This window comes from Monodelphis domestica, chromosome 2 (genome assembly GCF_027887165.1).
Source record: "Monodelphis domestica isolate mMonDom1 chromosome 2, mMonDom1.pri, whole genome shotgun sequence".
Lineage (NCBI taxonomy): Eukaryota > Metazoa > Chordata > Mammalia > Didelphimorphia > Didelphidae > Monodelphis > Monodelphis domestica.
In genome coordinates, this window is record NC_077228.1 from 192,173,275 (window position 1) to 192,193,402 (window position 20,128).

Here is a 20,128-nt window from a genome sequence, read left to right on the forward strand (position 1 = left end):
ACTGATAAAACTGTTTTTCTTTTAAACCCTTACTTACACAATACTGTGTATTGGTTCCAAGGCAGAAGGGGCTAGGCAATGAGGGTGAAGTGACTTGCCCAGGGTCACACAGCTAGGAAGTGTCTGAAGTCAAATTTCAACCTAGGACCTCCTTTCTCTAGGCCTGCCTCTCAATCCACCCCACCAAGCCACCCAGCTGCCCTAAAACATGATCTTTTAAAAGAATTCCCTCTCCCTTACAGAACAAGATAACTGATATAGAGAAGTCCATAGCAAAAGCTACTCCTCCCTGCTCTAATCTCCCATGTTGTTGTTCCGTCATTGTGGTTTTTTTTTTAATTGGGTCTGACTCTCTGCGTCCCCATTTGACATTTTCTTGCCTAAGTTCTTGGAGCAGTTTTGACATTTCCTTCTCCAGCTCATTTTAAAGACGGAGAAACTAGACAAACAAGACTAAGTGACTTAGGCAGGGTCATACAACAGCTAGTAAATGTCTGAGGCTGGATTTGAACTCAGGAAGATGAGTTTTCCTGACTTCAGGCCCCACACTCTCTCCACCACACCACCTAACTTCCCCATATCTCATCATCTAACTCAGCCCCAAATGTGCCAATAAACCTGGGAGCAAAGGACAGGATTATAAACCCAGCCTGTAGCTCCCATCTCAGATATGTCGATCTCTTACTCTGGTTCCTCAGCTACATAAGTTTTGGGGGATCCTATCACCAAAATGTCTGCCACTCCCTTAATTAAATCTATGTCTGTCTATCTATCTATCTATCTATCTATCTATCTATCTATCTATCTATCTACCCATCTGTCTGTCTGTCTGTCTATTCATCCATCTATCTATCAATTCAGTGGAATTGCATGTCTGCTCTGGAGGTGGGGGAAGGAGGGGAGGGAAAGAACATGAATCATATAACCATGGAAAAATATTCTAAATTAGTTAATTAAATAAAAAATTTCAATTAAAAAATAAAATATCTGTCTGTCTGTCTATCCCTATCCTATCTATGCATCTCTATCACCTATCTACTTATTCATGTATTCATTTATCTATTTCTTTATTGGAAAGTATTTCTTGAGTGGATACCGTAAGCCCTGCTGTTTGGTAGCTCAAACAGGGCTCATGCACCCCTGTAAAACTGTTTATTCCTACATACTACCTACCTCCAAGATGAAAAAAATGATCTGTTTTGCTTTTTGCTACAAACTTTAAAAAGCCTTTCCAGATGACAGCTTCAGTCAAATTTTACCCTGCTATTAGTTTTCCATTTCCTCTCTATTCATCCAAGCTTTTCCTCTTCCTTAATTCCAATTGGAATTCAAAAATCCAGGCTTACATCCTGGCTATCCTAGTGTTATCTTTATGGTAGAACCTTGGGCAAGTCAGATTACTTTTCCTGGTCTTAGTTTCCTCATCTGTAAAATGGGAGATTGAAAAAAAGATGCTCAAAAAAGAACTCTTTCTTTTCCCTGGAGAGGTGGGGGATGAGGGGTGTAGTATGTTGCACACTCTATCAGACACAGTTCTTATGTTGGTTTTGCTTTGCTATTTTCTTTGTTATAAGGGACGACTCCCTGGGAATAAAGCTTCTATCCAGAAATGACTGTGATGGAAGAACCAAGGCATCAGTAAAACTTTTTTTGAAAACTTTTTTTAACCCAGCCTCCTCCGAGAATCCTCCCCTGTTTAATCACACCCAACTCTGATCTTGGTGGCCCTTAACTTACAGAAAGAAAGGCATGAAGCTTCTGAGAAAGGTCTGGAGCTGAGATGATATTTTGCTATACATTTTTAGTGCACAGACTTACAGCTGGGCCCTCATTGCCTCACAGCAATCCCACTCTATTCTTATCAGTTCCCTAGTTCATTCCCCACAGTGGCTATTTCAAACTTTTCCTCTCTCCTCAAGCCTCAGCTCCACTCCCACCCACTACACTTACCGAAGATGACTTAGCCTCCTACTTCTCTGAGAAGACTGAGGTCATCCTCCAGAAGCTCCTTTATCCCTCCTCCTTTCCTCAGAACTTCTCATTGCCATTCCCCACTCTCTCCTCCCTTTCTAAAACCACAAATGAAAAGGTAGCTCTGCTCCTTAGTTGGGGCATCGAGGGGGAGCAGTGGATGTAGAGTCCCAGCCTGGAGTCAGAAAGGTGGTGTGACCCTGGGAAAGTCACTGAACCCTTTTTGCCTTAGTTTCCCCATCTATCAAATGAGCTGGAGAAGGAAATGGCAAACCACTCCTGTATATTTGCCAAGAGAATCCCAAAATAGAGGTCAATAAGAGTTACACTACTAAAAAACAACATTCCTTGCTCGTGCTAATTCCCCTGAGTCCTTGAGCTCCTTCCATACCCTCTCCTAGAGCTTTGCCCCAGCAGCCATCCCCATTCTTTCTTGTATCTACAATATCTCATTCTCCACTTCTTTATCCCTACAACTATGCTTAGCAGGCCTGCAGTCGGGAAGACCTGGGTTCAAATTTGACCTCAGATACTTCCTAGCTGGGTGACCCTCCATTTACCTTGCCTTTCCATCTCAGAGTTGTTACGAAGACAGAAAGTAAAGGTTAAAAAAAAAAACATGTGCAGTTTCAATAATGGATATTAAAATAAACAAAAAGGGCTCCTCTTGACCTCAGCCCAGCTCTCTCCTTCCTTTCACCACTAAACCATGAAAAAGTTGTTTGTGAGCTTCTTCCAGGGTCCTCTTCCACTTGTTCTCTCCCCTTACAATCGGGTTTCCTGCAATTCACACCACTCTATTGGAACAGATTTCTCAAACTGCCTCATCCATTCATCCAATGGCTGGTCTAGAGCTTCTTCCTCGACTTCTCTAAAGTCGTTGTGGAGCTCCTTCTTTCTTGATGCTCTCTTCTCTCTTAGCTTTTATCACACCATACTCTTCTGGTTCTCCTACATCTCCAGCCATCTCTTTTCTATCTCTGATGGTTCCTTCTGTTAGTCAATCCATCGATGAGCACCTACCTTCTATGTGCCAAGCAGGAAGGGCAGTGTTGTGTAGTGGATAGAGACCTGGCCTTGGAAAGAGGAAGACCTGAACTCAAGTCTTCCTTTTGACACATACTGATTTTGCAAGTCACTTAATTTTTCTGTGCCTCAGGTCCCTCATCTGCAAGAGGAGGTAGTTAGACTTCATGGCCACTAAAGCCCCTCCAGCTATGAGTCCATGATCCTGGGCTGTGTGACCCCTGCAAGTTTCTTTGCTTCTCAGTACTCTAGGCAACTCTCTGGGACTCTAAGTTGCAAAGAAAATGCCATCCTGCACCATTGGAAGGAGTTTCTTCATCCAGAAGTTCCAAATGCCAATAGAATCCATCTTTATCCTTAACCCATATGTGCTAGCCCTTGTACTAGACACTAGGAATACAAAGACAAAAGTGAAACAAGTTCCTCCCCTCAAGGAGCTTCTAATCTAGCCAAGAGAAGCAATTTTTTTTCCTTCTGTTCATTCACTTCAGCCATGTCTTACTCTTCATGACCCCATTTGGGGTTTTCTTGGCAAAGATATTGGGGTGGCTTGCCATTTCCTTCTCCAGCTCATTTTACAGAGGAGGAAACTGAGGCAAACAGGGCAAAGTTACAACAGCAACAACAAAACATAGACACTTTTCCTGATGCCTTAAGGTGGGTGTCCCCTAATGTCAAGGCATTGGCCCGGTTTTCTCTATTCTGGGTATATTTTCTCCCTCTTCGTTCTTTTTACTAGCCTGACGCAGTGTCAACCACAGTACAAGGCAGATGACTCACAAATCTGTGGATCTCATTTTTCAGATCCACACCTCCAGCTGCCCATAGGATGTCTCATCAATACTCAGATTCAACTTCCTCTTTGAATAGTGAGATTCCTTGAGGGGAGGAGCTTCTCATTTTTAGTTTTTTTTTTTTAAACCCTTACCTTCTATCTTAGAATCAAAAGAGTGGCGAGGGCTAGGCAATGGGGGTCAAGTGACTTGCCCAGGGTCACACAGCTGGGAAGTATCTTTTAGATTTACTTCATCAGCACCTGGAATAGTTCCTGGCACAGAGTACAGAGGTGGATCGATTGGACCATGTCCAAAGCCAGACTTGTTCTTTTCCCCCCCAAATCTCCACTTTCTGATTTAGCTGCATTAGAAACCTTGGTGGTTATTATTGATTTTTTTCTACTCCCTTACCACTTGGAACTAATCAGTTGCCAAGGGCTATAGATTCTACTTCCTCGATATTTCTCCTAGGCACAGCTTCTCCAATTCCCACAGCCACCACCCTCCTCTAATTCCTCCCTGCTGTCTTTCTGGGCTATTGTAGCAGCTCCCAATCATACCATCCTTCCCGGCTCAGCTAGACTCCTTGTTGCCTCATGCACACATCGGACCAAATCCTTCCATACTTTTCAGTCTTTCTCTCCTCCTATTCTTTAGCCTTATCTATGTTTCAGCTAAACTGACCTACTCATTGTTCTAATTTCAGAAGCCAATTTCCCCACTTTCATGCCTTTAATCACAAGCTGTGGGAAAGTGGATAAGGTATTGGACTCAGGAAGATCTGAGTTCAAATCCTGCCTCTGACACTTACTGACTAGGAAAACAAGCCTCTTAATCCCCTTCAACCTCAATTTTCTCAGCTGTAGAATGAGGGAATTTAATTTAATAATTTCTAAGATCCCTTCTAAGTCTATGAACTTGATCCTGAAATTCTCTCCCTTTCTCTCCACCCTCCATTCTAACTCTGTTGAATTCCTATACAACTTTTAAACCTGACTTTAATGCTTCCTCTAGGAAGCTTTCCTTGAACCCCACAGTTGGTAATAGCCTTTCTGATTGGACTTTTCTTTCCTTCTTTTTTTAAACTTTTACCTTCTGTCTTGGAGTCAATACTGGGTATTGGTTCCAAGGCAGAAGAGTGGTAAGGGCTAGGCAGTGGGGGTTAAGTGACTTGCCCAGGGTCACACAGCTAGGAAGTGTCTGAGGTCAGATTTGAACCTAGGACCTCCACAACTCTAGGCCTGGATCTTAATTCATTGAGCCACCCAGCTGTCCCTTCACTGTGGACTTTTCATAGCACCCTTTGTCTCTTTAATGTAATTCTATATAAATTATTATTATTATTTCTTTCTTGACGCTTGGAATTAATAGTTCACTTTAAACAAATTACCAGTATGACCCTGGGCAAGTTACTTCTTGTTTCTAATGTATTTATCGCGTATTACTTGTATTATAGGTCTTTGTGCATGACTCAGACCAAGATCAAAGATTTTTAGTGGCTCCCTTATTGCCTCCAGAAAAAGTCTAAACTCCTGAGCCCTCCACAATTTGGTTCCAACCTACTTGCTTATTACCCCTCTATTTCAAAATGTTATCCCCTCTCTATCATGCACTCTGTATCACAGACAGACAGGACTAGTTAATTGAACTCAATATTCCCCCTCTAGTTTCCATGTCTCTTTTACACAGACTATTCTCCATAATTCAATAAGGCATCTCTAGCTGTATGACCCCAGGCACATCACCTAACCTCTACCTGCTTCACTTCTGGCATCTGTAAAATGGGGATCAGAGCAGCACCTACCTACCTTCTAGGTGGGATGTCATGAGGATAAACTGAGATGATGTTTATGAAGTGCTTTGCCAACTTTGCAATGCTATATAAATTATTATTTTTATCTCCTTCCTAAAACCCTCAATTATTAGTGTACTTTCCCACCCCCAATTATATGACCTTGGGGAAGTCATTTACTGTTTCTAGTCCTCAGTTTCCTTTTTTTTTTAACTCTTACCTTCCATCTTAGACTCAATACTGGGCATTGGTTCCAAGACAAAAGAGTGGTAAGGTTAAGTGGCTTGCCCAAGGACACAACTAAGAAGTATCTGAGGCCAGATTTGAAGCCAGGACTTCCCATTTTGAGGCCTGGATCTCTATCCACTGAGCCACTTAGCTGCCCCCTCATTTTCTTTTTCTATAAAGAATGCCCAGGCTGAGTTGATCTCCGAGATCCCTTTTTATAGCAATAATCCAATTATCTTTATCTTGTATTGATTTGTCTCTGTATATGTTACATCTGTCCTACTCTTCCCCCAGTAGATTAGTACTGTTTAGCGCAGAGTAGGCCTTTACAATTTTAAAATTAATCAATCATTTATTATTATTAAATCAATACACTATTTTTTAATTGAAATAGAATCAAATTGAAATCTCATAGGATCAGAGTGATTAAATACTTGTCCCAGGTTACCCCAGCTGGTAAGTTATGGAGTCAGAACTTAAATATAGGTCTCTTGACTCCCAGTCCAGTGTACTACTATGCCACGTACTGTGTCTCCCCTCTGCATTCCACACAGAAGAGGCCCTAAGGACTAGGAATTTGTATAGAACTTTTTAGTTTCTCGGGGCTCTTTACATGTATGGCTTAATCCTCCCCAGTGCTTTCTGAGATTGGTGAAGATATGTTTATCTCTACTGTAACAATTAAAAATAAATAATATTTCTTTCTACCCAGAGATATATATTTTATAAAGTTTATTAGGAAGGGTAGACAATCATTCCTAAGCAACCTGACTGTGTGAAGCCTAGCCTGCCAGTTTCTTCCTCATTCTCCTCACCTCCTGCCCTGTCTCTTCTCCTCATGGTTCCCTCATGGTCTTCTCATCAGTCTCCCTTTTTGGTCTCCCCCCCCATTTTCTCTGATCTGCCCCAAACCGTAACTTTTATTGACGTATAGAACGTACACCGACCCTGGTGCAACTGTGGTATGTCAGGAATGTTTGATAAACAGGTAAAGTTACTCAGGAAGGGGAGGGATGAGCTTCCTTGCCATATTACCTTACAGATAAGGAAACAGGTGTAGCAAAGTTAATTCCTGCTCAAGATTGTATGTCAAGAAAAGGGAGAAACATAACAGCAAAGGAAAGTAATGAATGCTGGAGGGGATGTGGCAAAGTAGGGACACTAATTCATTGCTGGTGGAGTTGTGAACTGATCCAACCATTCTGGAGGGCAATTTGGAACTATGCCCAAAGGGCGACAAAAGAATGTCTACCCTTTGATCCAGCCATAGCACTGCTGGGTCTGTACCCCAAAGAGATAATGGACAGAAAGACTTGTACAAAAATATTCATAGCTGCGCTCTTTGTGGTGGCCCAAAACTGGAAAACGAGGGGATGTCCATCAATTGGGGAATGGCTGAACAAACTGTGGTATATGTTGGTGATGGAATACTATTGTGCTAAAAGGAATAATAAAGTAGAGGAATTCCATGGAGACTGGAACGACCTCCAGGAAGTGATGCAGATCAAGAGGAGCAGAACCAGGAGAACACTGTACACAGAGACTAATACACTGTGGTATAATCGAACGTAATGGACTTCTCCATTAGTGGCGGTGTAATGTCCCTGAACAACTTGCAGGGATCCAGGAGAAAAAAACACTATTCATAAGCAAAGGATAAACTATGGGAATGGAAACACCGAGAAAAAGCAACTGCCTGAATACAGAGGTTGAGGGGACATGACAGAGGATAGACTCTAAATGAACACTCTAATGCAAATACTATCAACAAAGCAATGGGTTCAAATCAAGAAAACATCTAATGCCCAGTGGACTTACGCGTCGGCTTTGGGGGGTGGGGGGAGGAAAAGAAAATTATCTATGTCTTTAACGAATAATGCTTGGAAATGATCAAATAAAATATATTTAAAAAAAAAAAGAAAAGGGAGAAGTTTGACCAAAAGGTCTTAACCTTTCCTGTGTCACAGACATGCTGGGCAGTCTGGAGAAATCTGTGGACTCTTTCTCAGAATCATGTTGTGGTTTGTTTTAAACCCTGACCTTCTGTCTTAGAATCAACATTGTGTACTAGTTCTAAGGCAGAAGAGTGATAAGGATTAGGCAGTGAGGTTAAGTGACTTGCCCAGGGTCACACAGCTGGGAAGTATCTGAGGCCAGATTTGAACCCAGGATTTCCCATCTCTAGGCCTGGCTCTCTATCCACTAAGCCACCTAGCTGCTCCCCAGAATCATGTTTTTAAATGTATCAAATAAAATATATAGAAAGTAATATAAGTAACATAATATAAGAAAGACAATAAAAGAAAGAAATGTATCAAAATAAAGATGTCATTCCTCCCCACCCCTATAAAAATTCACTTTAAGGAGCACAGGCTAAGAAACCTTGGTCTAGAAGCAAGATTTCCACTTCCACATTATCAGCTTCACGAGATGGGGTCAGAGGGGTTAAGGCTTGGGCAGAAAGGAGTCAGCCAACCCCTGCCCCCCGGAGGGGCAGGGTGGAGAAGTCCGTACCTGTTCATGGTACTCGATGCCCATGCTGAGAGTATTGATGAGAATAGCTATCATGATCCCACGGCCAAAGTATTTACTGTCCACAATCTTCCGAAAAGTTTCACACACCAGCGTCCAGAAGGCCATCAAGGGACTGGGCTCTCGGCCCTGGCCCTGGCTTGCCCCCCAGTGGGGGTCCCGGTGGTCACCATGCTGGGCATCCTGTGTGAACTCATAGATGCCCTCACTATCTGAGTCAGGCGGCTCTGCATCCATCAGCTCAGCTTCTCCCGCCTGTGTTGGAGTACAGTACGGACAGTTATCTGGGCCAGAGGCCCCGCTATCTGCCTTCCCACAGGGGCTGGAAATCCTGCAGGAGCCTTGACAGGAACCTAGAACACAGGAGGTCAGAAGTCAGAGACCAGGAGCCCAGCCTTTGTGAGCACATTAATAAGAAGAAAAGTAAAAGAAAGCTAGAAATAGCCAACTACAAAAGGCACTGATGGTCTCTGGGCTTCAAGAATCATAAAAGGATGGAGCTGGATAGGGCACCACAGATCCTACCCTTCAACTCCCTCAATTACAGAAGAGGGAAGCTGAGGTGAGGAGAAAGCAAGTGACTTGGCCACAGCCATATAGCTTTCCTGACTCCTAATCTAATGTATAGATTATACCAAGCCCAACCATGTTGGTGTACCAATTGGACATGCATACCAATATGATATGCCACGCGCAGCCAACTTCTCAACTCCTTCCACTTTTATGACTTATTGGAACATGGAAACCAGGTGAAACAATGATTTTAACAGAACTGAAAAATAGCAAGGGCCATCTATGGGCAGGGCTAGCCTTTTGTTTTCTCATCTAATTTGTTTAGTTTTACAGTGAGAAGGACTACTTCACCATCGAGGTGAAGTCTAGGACCCCATTAAGCTCTTTAGGAATTAAGCACTTGGACCTGCCTTTGCCAGCCCTACATTGCTATCCCAATCCCAGCCCAGCCTGAGTGTCTTTCTTCTGGCCTCAAGAGTATAGGGTTGGAAGAGCAGCTTAGTCATTAAGGAGGAGACAAAAGAGGAAGGAAGGAAAGAAGAAAGAAAGGAGGGAAGGAAGGGAGGAAGGAGAGAAGGAGGGAAAGAAGGAAGGAAGGAAAGGAGGGAGGAAAGAAGTAGGGAGGGAAAGAAAGGAGGATGGGATGGAGGAAACAGGGAAGGAAAGAAGGAACGACAAATAAAAAGAAGGAAGGAAGAAAGTAAAGAGGAAAGGAAGGAAACAAGCATTTATTTAACACTTACTATGAGCCAGGCACTGTGCCTAGCACTTTACACATATTACCTCATATGATCCTCACAACAACCCTGGGAGGAGGGTGCTTTTATTATCCCTATTTTATATAGTTGAGAAAACTGAGGGAAACATAGGATAAATGACTTGATCAGGGTCATACACTAGTAACAGTATCTGAACCTGGGTTTTCCAGACTCCAGGCTCAGTGTTCTTTCCACTAACAATCTAGCTGCCTGCTAAAGATGAAAAATAACATCTTGCTTATAATTGTATCTCTTGGATTAGCTATCATACTCAAGTGTAAGGATGAAGCATCAAACGTCTCTTCCTTTAGGAGGTAAGCATTTCCAGTGCCCAGAGATAAAAAGCTCTTCAGCCTTAATGCCTGACAATATTTACATATCTCATTACCACAGTGATTAGGGAAAATGTTCAATTCTTTGCTAGTTTCTGTCAAATGGGTGTTGAACCACTGGCCATGTTACCAAGTAGAAAGGATCCATCTAATTCAAAGCACCTTCTCTCCCATGATGACTACTTTGTCTCCCCATGGCATTTGTGGGGTCATAGCTTTAGAGACCTTTAACAATCATCTCATTTTATAGATGAGGAAATGGCAACCCAGAAAGGAGGGCTAACTTTTTTTTTTAATCCCTTACCTTCTGCCTTAGTATCAGTTCTAAGACAGAAGAGGAGCAAGGGCTAGGCAATTGAGGTTAAGTGACTTGCACAGGGTCACACAATTAGGAAGTGTCTGAGGCCAGATTGGAACCCCAGAGCTCCAGTCTCTGGACCTGGCTTTCTATCCACTGAGCCAGCTAGCTGTCCCAAGTCTACAGTTTTACGTCAATCTCTCCACCATCACCCTGAACAATCCCAAAGAGAAGAGATAGTTTCTTCCATCAATCAGACTTGACCCTCCCCTTTCTCTCTACCATCAGAATCCAGCACAAAGGGCTATTTCAAAGACATTCCCAATCCTCAACACCTCCACCTCCAAAATGCTCACCTGTGCTTTGTGTCTCCAGTAGCTTGTGCATGGAATTATAAGGTCCAGGTGGGATGTTGAGGTTAGTGAGAGTAGGGGGCCCAGGGGCAGGAGCTGCTTCTACCAGTGCTTTTTCTTTTAGCACCTTGGGTGGAGATCTGGAGTGCATGGTGGGATATACTTTTCCTCCACCTGCATTCCTACTGGGACCCTCTGGAGAGGACCTGGGAGGGGATGCTTGGCAGCGCAGGGGCTCTAGGTGGCAGTCAGCATGGTAGAAGCTATGTACAGATTCAGAACCCCCAGGAGAGCCCCCAGGGTGGACACTGGTGGGAGGTGGAGGCAGCATGAGCCGACGTGTCTCATTGGCATCGCCATCGCCAATCTCTGGGTTGGCATGTGAAGCTCTCAGGGTCCCATTGCCCAGGTGGTAATGGTGATGATGATGGTGATGGTGGTGAACTAAGTGATGGATGGATGGGCGACGGCGGCGAGAACGGGGGCAGCTCCCACTTCCAGTGGGCTGGGTCTCAGAACCTCCTTGGCCACCAGGACTGGCTATAAGGCCAGCTCGTGCCCCTACCACCCTGGAGGCCTGAGCCAGTCTCCGGGCAGCCTTCCGGAGGATGTACACCAGGTATTTAAGCAGCTCCTCATAGCAGCTACCCGGTTCGGAGAAGCTGGCCAAGGTGCTGGCATTGGACAGGAATCGAACCCGCTGTTCTTTCATTAGCTGGCTCTCTCTCTGCTTAGTCTCTGAGAACTGTGTGGCAATCACCACCAGGCACAGGTTGATCATGAAGAAGGAGCCCACCTGATGGGAGGGAAGATTTCAGGGGAGAGAAGAAATCATGGTGTGAGGAAATAGAGTCAAAAGCAGGATAGAGAGGGAATAAGCATTTATATAGATCCTATCATGTGCCAAGTATCACACTAAGCACTTGTTTCATTTTGCTTTTTTAAGCAAATATTATCTCACTTGATCCTCACAACAACCCTCTGAGGTAGGGGCTATTATGATCCTTCATTTTACACTTAAAGAAACTCAGGCAAACAGAGATTAAATGACTTGCCTAAGGTCACAGAAGTAGTAAGTATTGGAGGCCAAATTTGAACTCAGATCTTCTTGACTCCAGACCCAGTTCTCCATCAACTGGGCCACCATAGGAGACCATCTAGTCTAGTTCAGAAGAAGAATTTCTGGCCCAAGGTCACACACAAAGTAGAGTCAAGATTCAAACCCTCCTCCTCTAAATCCAATGTTCTTTTTGCCACATCAAAGGGAGTAAAAAGGGAGGAGGGAGGTAATAGAAGGGATGAGTTATGGGAAGGGGGAAAGCATGAATTTAGTGACCCTCCCAGGGCTAGGTTGGGGAAGAGGAGACATGGTGGAGTCACATGGAATCATACAACCATAGAATTTCCAAGTTGGGTGGGACCCTAGAGATCAGTTATGGTAAAAATTAGCAAGACAACTGGCCCTTCCCAGAGTGAGGAGGGGAGGCCTGAAGGATAGAACAGCTAGTGGAAATGGAGAAGGGTGGCTAAAAAATGCCAGAATTCCACCTCCTTTTCCCTTCCCCTTTTCTTATTTAGCCTGGCCTGGAACTACCTACCACAAATTACATGAGTCCTACTCCAGGATTTGCTGCATCTCACCTGAGTCATCATTACCCATCCCACCCCACTGATACATCAACTTTTCTACCCTGCATACATTCTCTCGATGCCTCAGTTTCACCAGAAATCTGGGATGGCCACAACTGGGAAAAGTACTCAGAATGAAGAACATGAATATTCATGATGACAATGCAGGTTTTTCTCCCCAGAGTCTGTCCTGATAATTATGATAATTAGCCTCATTAATGTATTTCAGGGCACTGTTTTGAGAGAATCATCTTGGGTGGGTGTAGGAGAATAGAAACTGGTCCCTCCACCTGTCTGCCCAAGCTCCCTCACTTCGACCCTCTCCCCTGCCAATCTCCATCCTCAAACAATCACACAATTAGGAACAGTATGAACTGTTCCCTCCCTTTCATCGCATCCCAGAATGAAGCCAACAACTGAATCGGCCTCTATGGTCAGATGTCTCTGGGCAGGCTAGGCAACTTTTCAGTATACTTAACAGAGATGAGGGAAGGAGGGATTGTCCTCTAGGACGTCTCCTCACTCAGAGGCTCAGTATCTGTTCCTCACTTTATTAAATGTCTCTTTCTGTCTCTTTCACCCCTTCCCCCTTCCTGGGCTTGTCTGGGATGTTAAGAATGGTGTCTCTGCTTCTGCCTTCCATTGTGTATCTGTCCTCTGTCTCTCTCTAAAGCAGGAGTTTGGGCCTTGATTCCATAGACCCTCTCCCTCACCCAGTCAAGGTGCATGGATAGATTTCAGAGTACCTCGACTTGGATGGGGGGGGGGTGGGAATTATATCTTTATTTTTCACTCACATCTGATTGAAATATAACATTTCTTCCAATTATGAATATAGGCAGCAAACAATTATTCTGAAAAGGGGTCCATAGGCTTCAGTAGATTATCAATGGGGCTCCCAATCCCTCCGAAAAAGTTTAGTACCGCTATACTAGAGCTGAGGGTGGGAGGATTCTGAGGGAGTGACCCTCCTGTTCTAGGAAAGACTTTTTTCCTAGGTCTTCTGCCCAACCCCATCCTCTCCCCTTTACCCCAAGTCTACCCAACCCCACAGGACCCATGCCTTCCCATCCCAACCAGAGAAGCCACTCACAATGATGAGAAGAATGAAGTAGATGAAGTTGTAGAAGGAATGAGCATCCATCACAAAGTACATGATGTCTACCCAGCCCTCGAGCGTGATGACCTGGGGAAGATGAAGAGGCCTGGAGTCATCTTTCGGGAGCTCATGCTATGTGTGGAAGGGAGCATGGGAAGGAAGACTCGCTGAGATGAGTGTGGTTCACACACGGTCTGGAGTCATCTTTGCAGAGGTCTATGGCCACAACCCTAAGAAGGACCCTCTGAGCTAGGATTTGAGTCCTGGGACCTGAGTTCAGGGCATCTTAGGGGGTCTGAGATACTGGAATCCAGGGCCCCAGGTTGCCCATTCTCCCCCATACACACCTGGAAGATGGCGATCCAGGCATAGCCGATATTGTCGAAGTTGATGGCTCCCTTGAAGGGGTTGTGCTCACCAGCGGAGCAGTTGGTGTAATATTGGTTCCAGTTGACACAGGTGGTATTACTAGAGCTATTGTAGGCATCATAGTCGAGGCCACAAGGGGGACCACCGCCCCCTTCTCCTCGAAGCGTGGGGACACTTCGACAGGAACGCATCCCATTCTCCCGGGGCTGGGAGCAGATGAAAGGGCTCTCGTCCTCATTCTCAGTCTGATAGTAGCGCTCTAGGTCCACACTCAGAGGGCTGTGGGGTGGGGAGGGAGTCAGGGATGAGGCTAGGGGAGTGGGGAAGGGTGACAGGTAAAACCCAAGGCGGGAGCACAAGAAAGTAAGATGGGGGGGATGGGACAGGGATACAGGGGCAGGTGAACAGGGATGAGAAGGTAGAGGGCAGGGTGCAGGAAGCCAAAGGGAATGGAGTAAGGGGCAGCGGGACTTTAGGAATGGAGGACAGGAAAATAGGGCCATGAGCTATGGACAAGGAGCACAACAGCAAGGATAGGGATGATACCCTAGAGATGGTGTCTGAAGGACTATCCTAGGGAATAGGGTGAGAAATATCAAGAAAAAAATGGGGGTCTGGAATCGAGCAGAGACAGGAAGTGAGGATGTTCAGGATGAAAGACGACCCCCCCCAGTTCCCAGTGGTCTTCCCCTACCATCTCCCAGGTACACTAACCAATCACCCCCTTCCCTATACTCACATGCTGAAATTCTCAGGAAGGAAGCATCGGTTTCGAAGGAGCCCAGCCCAGAGCTGAACTCCCACAATGCCAAAGATGAAGAAGACGAAGAAACAGAGAAGGAGGACATTGCCCAACATGGGCAAGGTGTCTAGCAGCAAAGTAACCAGGATTCGCATACCTAGAGGGTGGGCAGAGGCTGCACTGTGGGGGCAGAAAGGGGGGAGGCAGCAGGGAGGCCCCAGAACTGGTGCAGTAGGTTAAGCATCCAGAGACAGAATTTAATCAAGGACTTTCTAGGCCAGTCCAAGCCAGCCTGCCTTGGGCTGAAGGGGATTCTGAGGGGAAAAGGGTTGGGGGCCCATTTCTTTGTTTTTCAGGGAGTGGAAAGGAATATGCACATACTAAGGGTCGCCTGGCACAGGGCTGAGTGTTTTGCAAATATTATCTTACTTGATCCTCACAAAAACCTTGCAAGGCATGGACTATCATCATCCTCATTTAATAGCTGAGGAAACTGGTAGATAGTGATTAAATGACTTGTCCTGGATCACATAGCCCGTAAGTGTCTGAGGGTTGGATTTGAACTTGGGTCTACCTGACTTCAAGCCTAGCACTCTATCTACTTCCCCACTTAGCTAGAAATGATAGGCTTCACAATTGGTTTTCACCTAGGACTTTTTTCTGCAGGTCCTAAAATTCCTCACCTTTCCTCAAAGTTCCCCTTACTTGCCAGGGTATTCCTCTTCTCCCCTTTACTGTCAGAATTATCTGGCCATTGAGTTGAATCAATAGGGAAACAGAGGGGCATCTAGGTGGCTTGTCGGATTGGGAGCCAGGCCCAGAGATGTGAGGTTCTGAGTTCAAATTTGACCTCAAACACTTCCTAGCTGTGTGACCCTGGGGAAGTCCACTTAAGCCCTATAGCCCAGCCTGCACTGCTCTTCTGCTTTAGAATCCATTCTAAAAAAGAAGGCAAGTGTTTAAAAAAATGGGAAAACAGAGGCAAAAAGCACCTAAAGGTTGGAGGGGCTTACTGGACCACCCCTGTCTCCAAACCTTCTCCAGAATCTCCTCCTCCTTTCCTCCCAAGTTTCAACCCTTTATTCCCAGAATACACCCCTTCCCCCCTTTAGAATCCACTAGTTTGGAGTCCTGATCCTGTAATCAGGATGAATCAATGGAGGCATAAACCTGACATTCACAGAAATTGATCTAAGACTGACATTTCCCCTTGCTGTCCCCCCTCCCCCCATATCATTGATTTTTCTTCATTCTGACTCTGTGCCTCTCACCCACCCCATTAAAGGAAGGCTTTCCTCTCTTCCTTGTGCAGGTTTATGTCTTAATCACGCTGCTTTTGTGCATGGTCTGAATCTGCCCTGACCCTTCTTTAAGTGCCTTGCTGCCCAGACCTCTTTAAGAGTAGTTAGGCCTCCTGTCTTTCCCTCTCCACAAACAATTAACAGAATTGGACGAGCCATGTGACTGCAGCCAGGCTCCCCTGCACGTCTACCCTCCACCCCCCGCCCCAGGCTTCTCCACTGCCTCCCCCTTCTCCCAAATCCACCGCACAGCAGCAGAGATCAATTCTTCAGGGTTTGCATTAAGGGAATTACACTGGTGGTTAGACAGAGGCCAATAAATCAGCCAGCCATCACTGGAGGTGGGGGTGAAAGTGGGGGATGCTACACCCAAGATGTCTAGAGCTACTGTGAACACCAGCACAGCACAACACCTGGGGACACACTTAACCCTGGACTCCCACCCAGAGAAACCCAGGCACAAACTGGAGGCAACTCACACACGAAGTCACATGCAGCTGTCATCACCCAGACACACACCAGGACTCTGACCCAAGAATCCAGAGCCACGGCCTCCCATCCCACCTCTGCCCCTGCCAGGGCCCATCCACATATGGCCTCGCCCATCCAGGGACCCAGGACCAGGCCTCAGGGGCTATGGTGGGGGATGGACAAGCTCAGGGACAAAGGCAGGGAGTTGAGGCTGCCAAGGCTGCTCTGGCCCCATACTCCAAAGCTTTCATTGCTCTAGTTTAATTTAGATAATGGCTCTAGTGAATGTTCCAAATGGGGTGAGGGAGGAGGAAGGAGGCCACAGGCAAAGGAGACTACCACTGGGGAAGTAAAGGAAAGTCACAGGCAAGGGGTGGGGGTGGGGATCAAGAACAACCCAGACTGGTGACTGCTAGCTTTGGGTCCACCCTTATCCCTCCCAACCTAATGAGGCATGGAGAGGGAAAGGGGGGAAAGAGTCAGTGGTGCATCTTTCTGAGTTTGAACCAAAAATCTGGGGAAGAGGAGTTGCTTGAATCTTAATGAAATAAGGAACAGTCTGGTAGCTCTCTAGACCCCCCATCCCATCCCTCCATTTCCATTGTCCTTCTCTTCTACTCTGTCTCTCCCAAACCATCACCACTCCCCAAAGGATCAACTGTCACAGCCCCAGAGGCAGATTTCAAGTTTCATTCCAGCTTCGGTGAATCCCCTCAATTTGCCCCTAAAGACACACAGATATACGCAGACAGTCCTGTCTGGACTGCCCCCAAGCCAACCATCTTCCAGATACTTTCTTGGGGATGGGGAGGGGACTTATTTCATCTTCTGCCCATTTGCCCCAGGGAGAGCATCACTCACTGGGGACTCGGTTAATTGCTCGAAGAGGCCTTAATACTCTGACAGTCCGAACAGCAGAGAAACTGACATTCTGGAGGTCCAGAGAATATTCGAGCATCCTGTAGGAGAAAGGCCAGTATTTAGGGGATGCTAAGAGGTATGAAGATTTGAGTTGACTGGAAGTTCAGACAAGGGCAAAGGTTAGAATCATAGAATGACAGAGCTAAGAGACTTGAGAGATTGCCTAATCCATCTGACCTTGTTTTACAGATGAGAGAACAGAAGCACATAGAGATGAAGGGGCTTGCCCAATGTGGTACAGCAGTGGTGGCTCTGGGACTAGAATCCACCTCTCCTAACTATGAGGGCAGTGCTCTTCCCACTGAGTCAGGTAGCTTGAAACAAGGCTCTTTCCCCCATCAAGGGACTGCAGAGCTCAGGGGGATGGAGGTGTTCTTTCTCTTTCTGGATGAAAAGACAACCATGGTCTCATCCCAAATTTAGATCTATGATTTTGGGGGGACAGAACAGTTCCAAAGTTAAGGATCAATGCAGTCATAGAGAAAGGACCTCAATCTGTGATTTCCTTGGGGTTGTAAAGTATAGGATGACACCTTTCCTACAATTTATAGTCTTAACAGTTTTCTAGATTAAGAAGTTAAATGACTTGCCCAGGGTCACACAGTCAGAACATGTCATAAGGACTTGAACTCAGACCTTCCTGGTTAGAAGGAGAGTTCCCCATGTGCTATAATATGCCACATTGCTTCTTTTTTAGGATAAACATATACAGAGAGAAACTTAGAGCCCTAGGGCAGGAATGTGATTCTTTAGTGACATCCTCAGTGCTTGTGTCTTGCCTGTTGAATTGGGTGTGAGGTGGTGCTTCTGCACCACTTCTCTCTCAGAGAAGATGGAAAATCACTAAAGAGAGGAGTTACTCTATGAATTGGCCTTGGCTCTGGGAAACAAGGAGAACAAAGAGTTTCTAGAACACCTGACACTCACCCTGCAATGACGATGAAAAAGTCCAAGCGGTTCCAGGTATCTCCCAAGTAACACTTCTTCCCGAAGATGCCCAAGGCAACCATCTTCACCACCATCTCCACAGCGAAGAAGGCGAAGATGAAGTCATCAAAGGCCTGAGAGTGGGGAGGGGGCTGGGGTCAACTCTGAATGGGGAAGGGGTAGAACTGAGGAGAGGCCACGGTGGGGGGAGGGGAGGCCTGCTCCCTGAGGGGCAATGGTGACTTTGGTGGTCCCAGAGCAGAAATTTGGAGTCTAGGAGTTCACCTCCCCATCCCCCTGCAAGGCCCCTGGCCCCCTCCCCACCACCAACACACCTGCAAGATCCTGCAGCGCTGGGAGTCACAGGCGATGTCCTCACATGGCTGAAACATTCCCAGCGTCACGCAGTTCAGCAGGATAACCAGCATGCTGACCCGTTCGAACCAGGTTCGAGTAGCGGTCAAGGGAGCAACTGGCCAAGGGTTTGAGTTCAAATACTCACTTCCTCACTTCTTCTCCCTGGAATACCCACCCACCCATTCACTCCTGCCCATTTGTGTGACAGAAAACAAGTCCAAAGATGCAATGGCTACCCAGCAGAAAGATGTGGGGCAGAAAAAGACAGACCTAAGATCAGAGAAAACCTGATCTGGTCAGAGAAATGGCCTGAGAGACAGCTCCAGATTCCAGATGCAGCCCAGCCCAGTCCCACCTCAGCCCTCCCCTCCCCGGCCTCATGGAACCAGCCCCAGGAGTGGGGAGTGAGAGGGTTAGAGGCCCAGACAGACTCCTGCCCTTCGGGCACGGGCAGCGAACAGACCGCACACATAGTTATGCACAGTCACACACTCCATCACATCTCACCCGCCCTCTCTGACACAGGCACAGAGTGGGCTCAGCAGACCGTCCCTGGGGCAGGCTCTGGGGGAGCTGGGCATCCCTCAGCCCTCCTCTTTGCCCTCCGAGCTCAGATTGAGGGAATGACTGCCCTGTGAAGTAGGAGGAGGCAACGGCAGGGTTGAGTATTTCTACCGCCAGAGATGCAGAGAGGAATGGGACTTGGACCCCAAAGCTCGGCCACCCAGTTTTGTTTTGTTTTTTAAGGTGAAATGGCTCTGACCTGGGAAGACAAAGGGTGGGAGTGGAGACGTGGATGGAGAGAATAAGGGTTGGGAGGAGAGGAGGAGGATGAAAAAGACCCGTGTAGGAGAGCTCACGCTGTCCTGGTGCAAAGAGCGACCTTTCCGGCTAGAACCGGTGTCCCCACGCGAAGCTGTGCACAATCGTCAGTCGTGGCAAAGGGGGCAACGACATCTGGCTTTGGGGCTCTGCCGGGCTGCCCATTCCTCTGAGCTCTCTAGCCCGAGTGTTCCACTCCCTCCCTCCCCTAAATTCTGGGTCTAGCTCAGATCCAGCCCTCTGCCTAGCCGAGTGCCTGCAGGTCCTCCTTGCCTTTCTCTACCAGCCTCCAATTCCAGACCCTCTGGCACTTGCAACGCCCCTTCCCCTCCGTGCCCCAACAAGAATGATCTTCCAATAGTTAACTGTCAGAAGATGGGGGGTTGGGGAGAATGGGTGGCGAGGGAAAGACGGGAAAGAGTGCCGGGTTTCCATGGAACCATTTCTTTGAGTAAAGCCGATGCTGGTGGATCTCTCCCCAGAGCAGGGGTCAGCCAGAGTTCACGGGGTGGGGGAGGGGGTGCTGAGGCTCGGGGTGCAGGCTGAGCTGCCAGGCCTCCTAGAAGCTCTGGGCTCCCGACTGCCCTTCGCCCCCACGCCTGTTCAAAGAGTCTTCCCCAGAGTCTTCTGGGAAGAAGGTCAGAGCCCAGAAGAGCTGTCAAGCCCTTCTTTCCGTGGGACTGTCCCCTGTTCTGCCTTACCCAGGAGGTGGTCCTCCCCCGTGGCTTTCCCCAGGGAGGTGCGGGTGGAAGCAAGAATTCAAAGTGGAGGCTTCCAAGCCAGGAAAGAGGGTGTGGGAGTGCCTTGGGAAGCCCAAGCAGGGTTTACCTGAATGAGAGTGGGTGGGTGGCTCTGTTTGGAAGAGGAGCGGATGGAGCAGATAACACACACACAGCTTGGCAGGATGACTT

At 46.8% G+C, this 20,128-nt stretch overlaps 1 protein-coding gene across 44 annotated transcripts in view; it reads right to left on the reverse strand.

Moving 5' to 3' along the window:
• The window catches only part of CACNA1G (calcium voltage-gated channel subunit alpha1 G), a 94,917-nt gene that overhangs the window by 68,268 nt on the left and 6,521 nt on the right, over positions 1–20,128 (reverse strand). For 24 of the 44 annotated variants that reach the window (XM_056816649.1, XM_056816626.1, XM_056816644.1 and 21 more), the window contains exons 2-9: positions 18,374–18,485; positions 18,039–18,172; positions 17,052–17,149; positions 14,416–14,575; positions 13,655–13,955; positions 13,302–13,394; positions 10,583–11,375; positions 8,308–8,678 (exon numbers count right to left, since the gene is read on the reverse strand). In XM_056816649.1, the coding sequence (XP_056672627.1) occupies positions 8,308–8,678; positions 10,583–11,375; positions 13,302–13,394; positions 13,655–13,955; positions 14,416–14,575; positions 17,052–17,149; positions 18,039–18,172; positions 18,374–18,485 (2,062 nt within the window). Of the gene's footprint in view, positions 1–8,307; positions 8,679–10,582; positions 11,376–13,301; positions 13,440–13,654; positions 13,956–14,415; positions 14,576–17,051; positions 17,150–18,038; positions 18,173–18,373; positions 18,486–20,128 lie in introns of all 44 variants that reach the window. The other 20 variants (XM_056816645.1, XM_056816639.1, XM_056816638.1 and 17 more) reach the window with 1 other exon arrangement.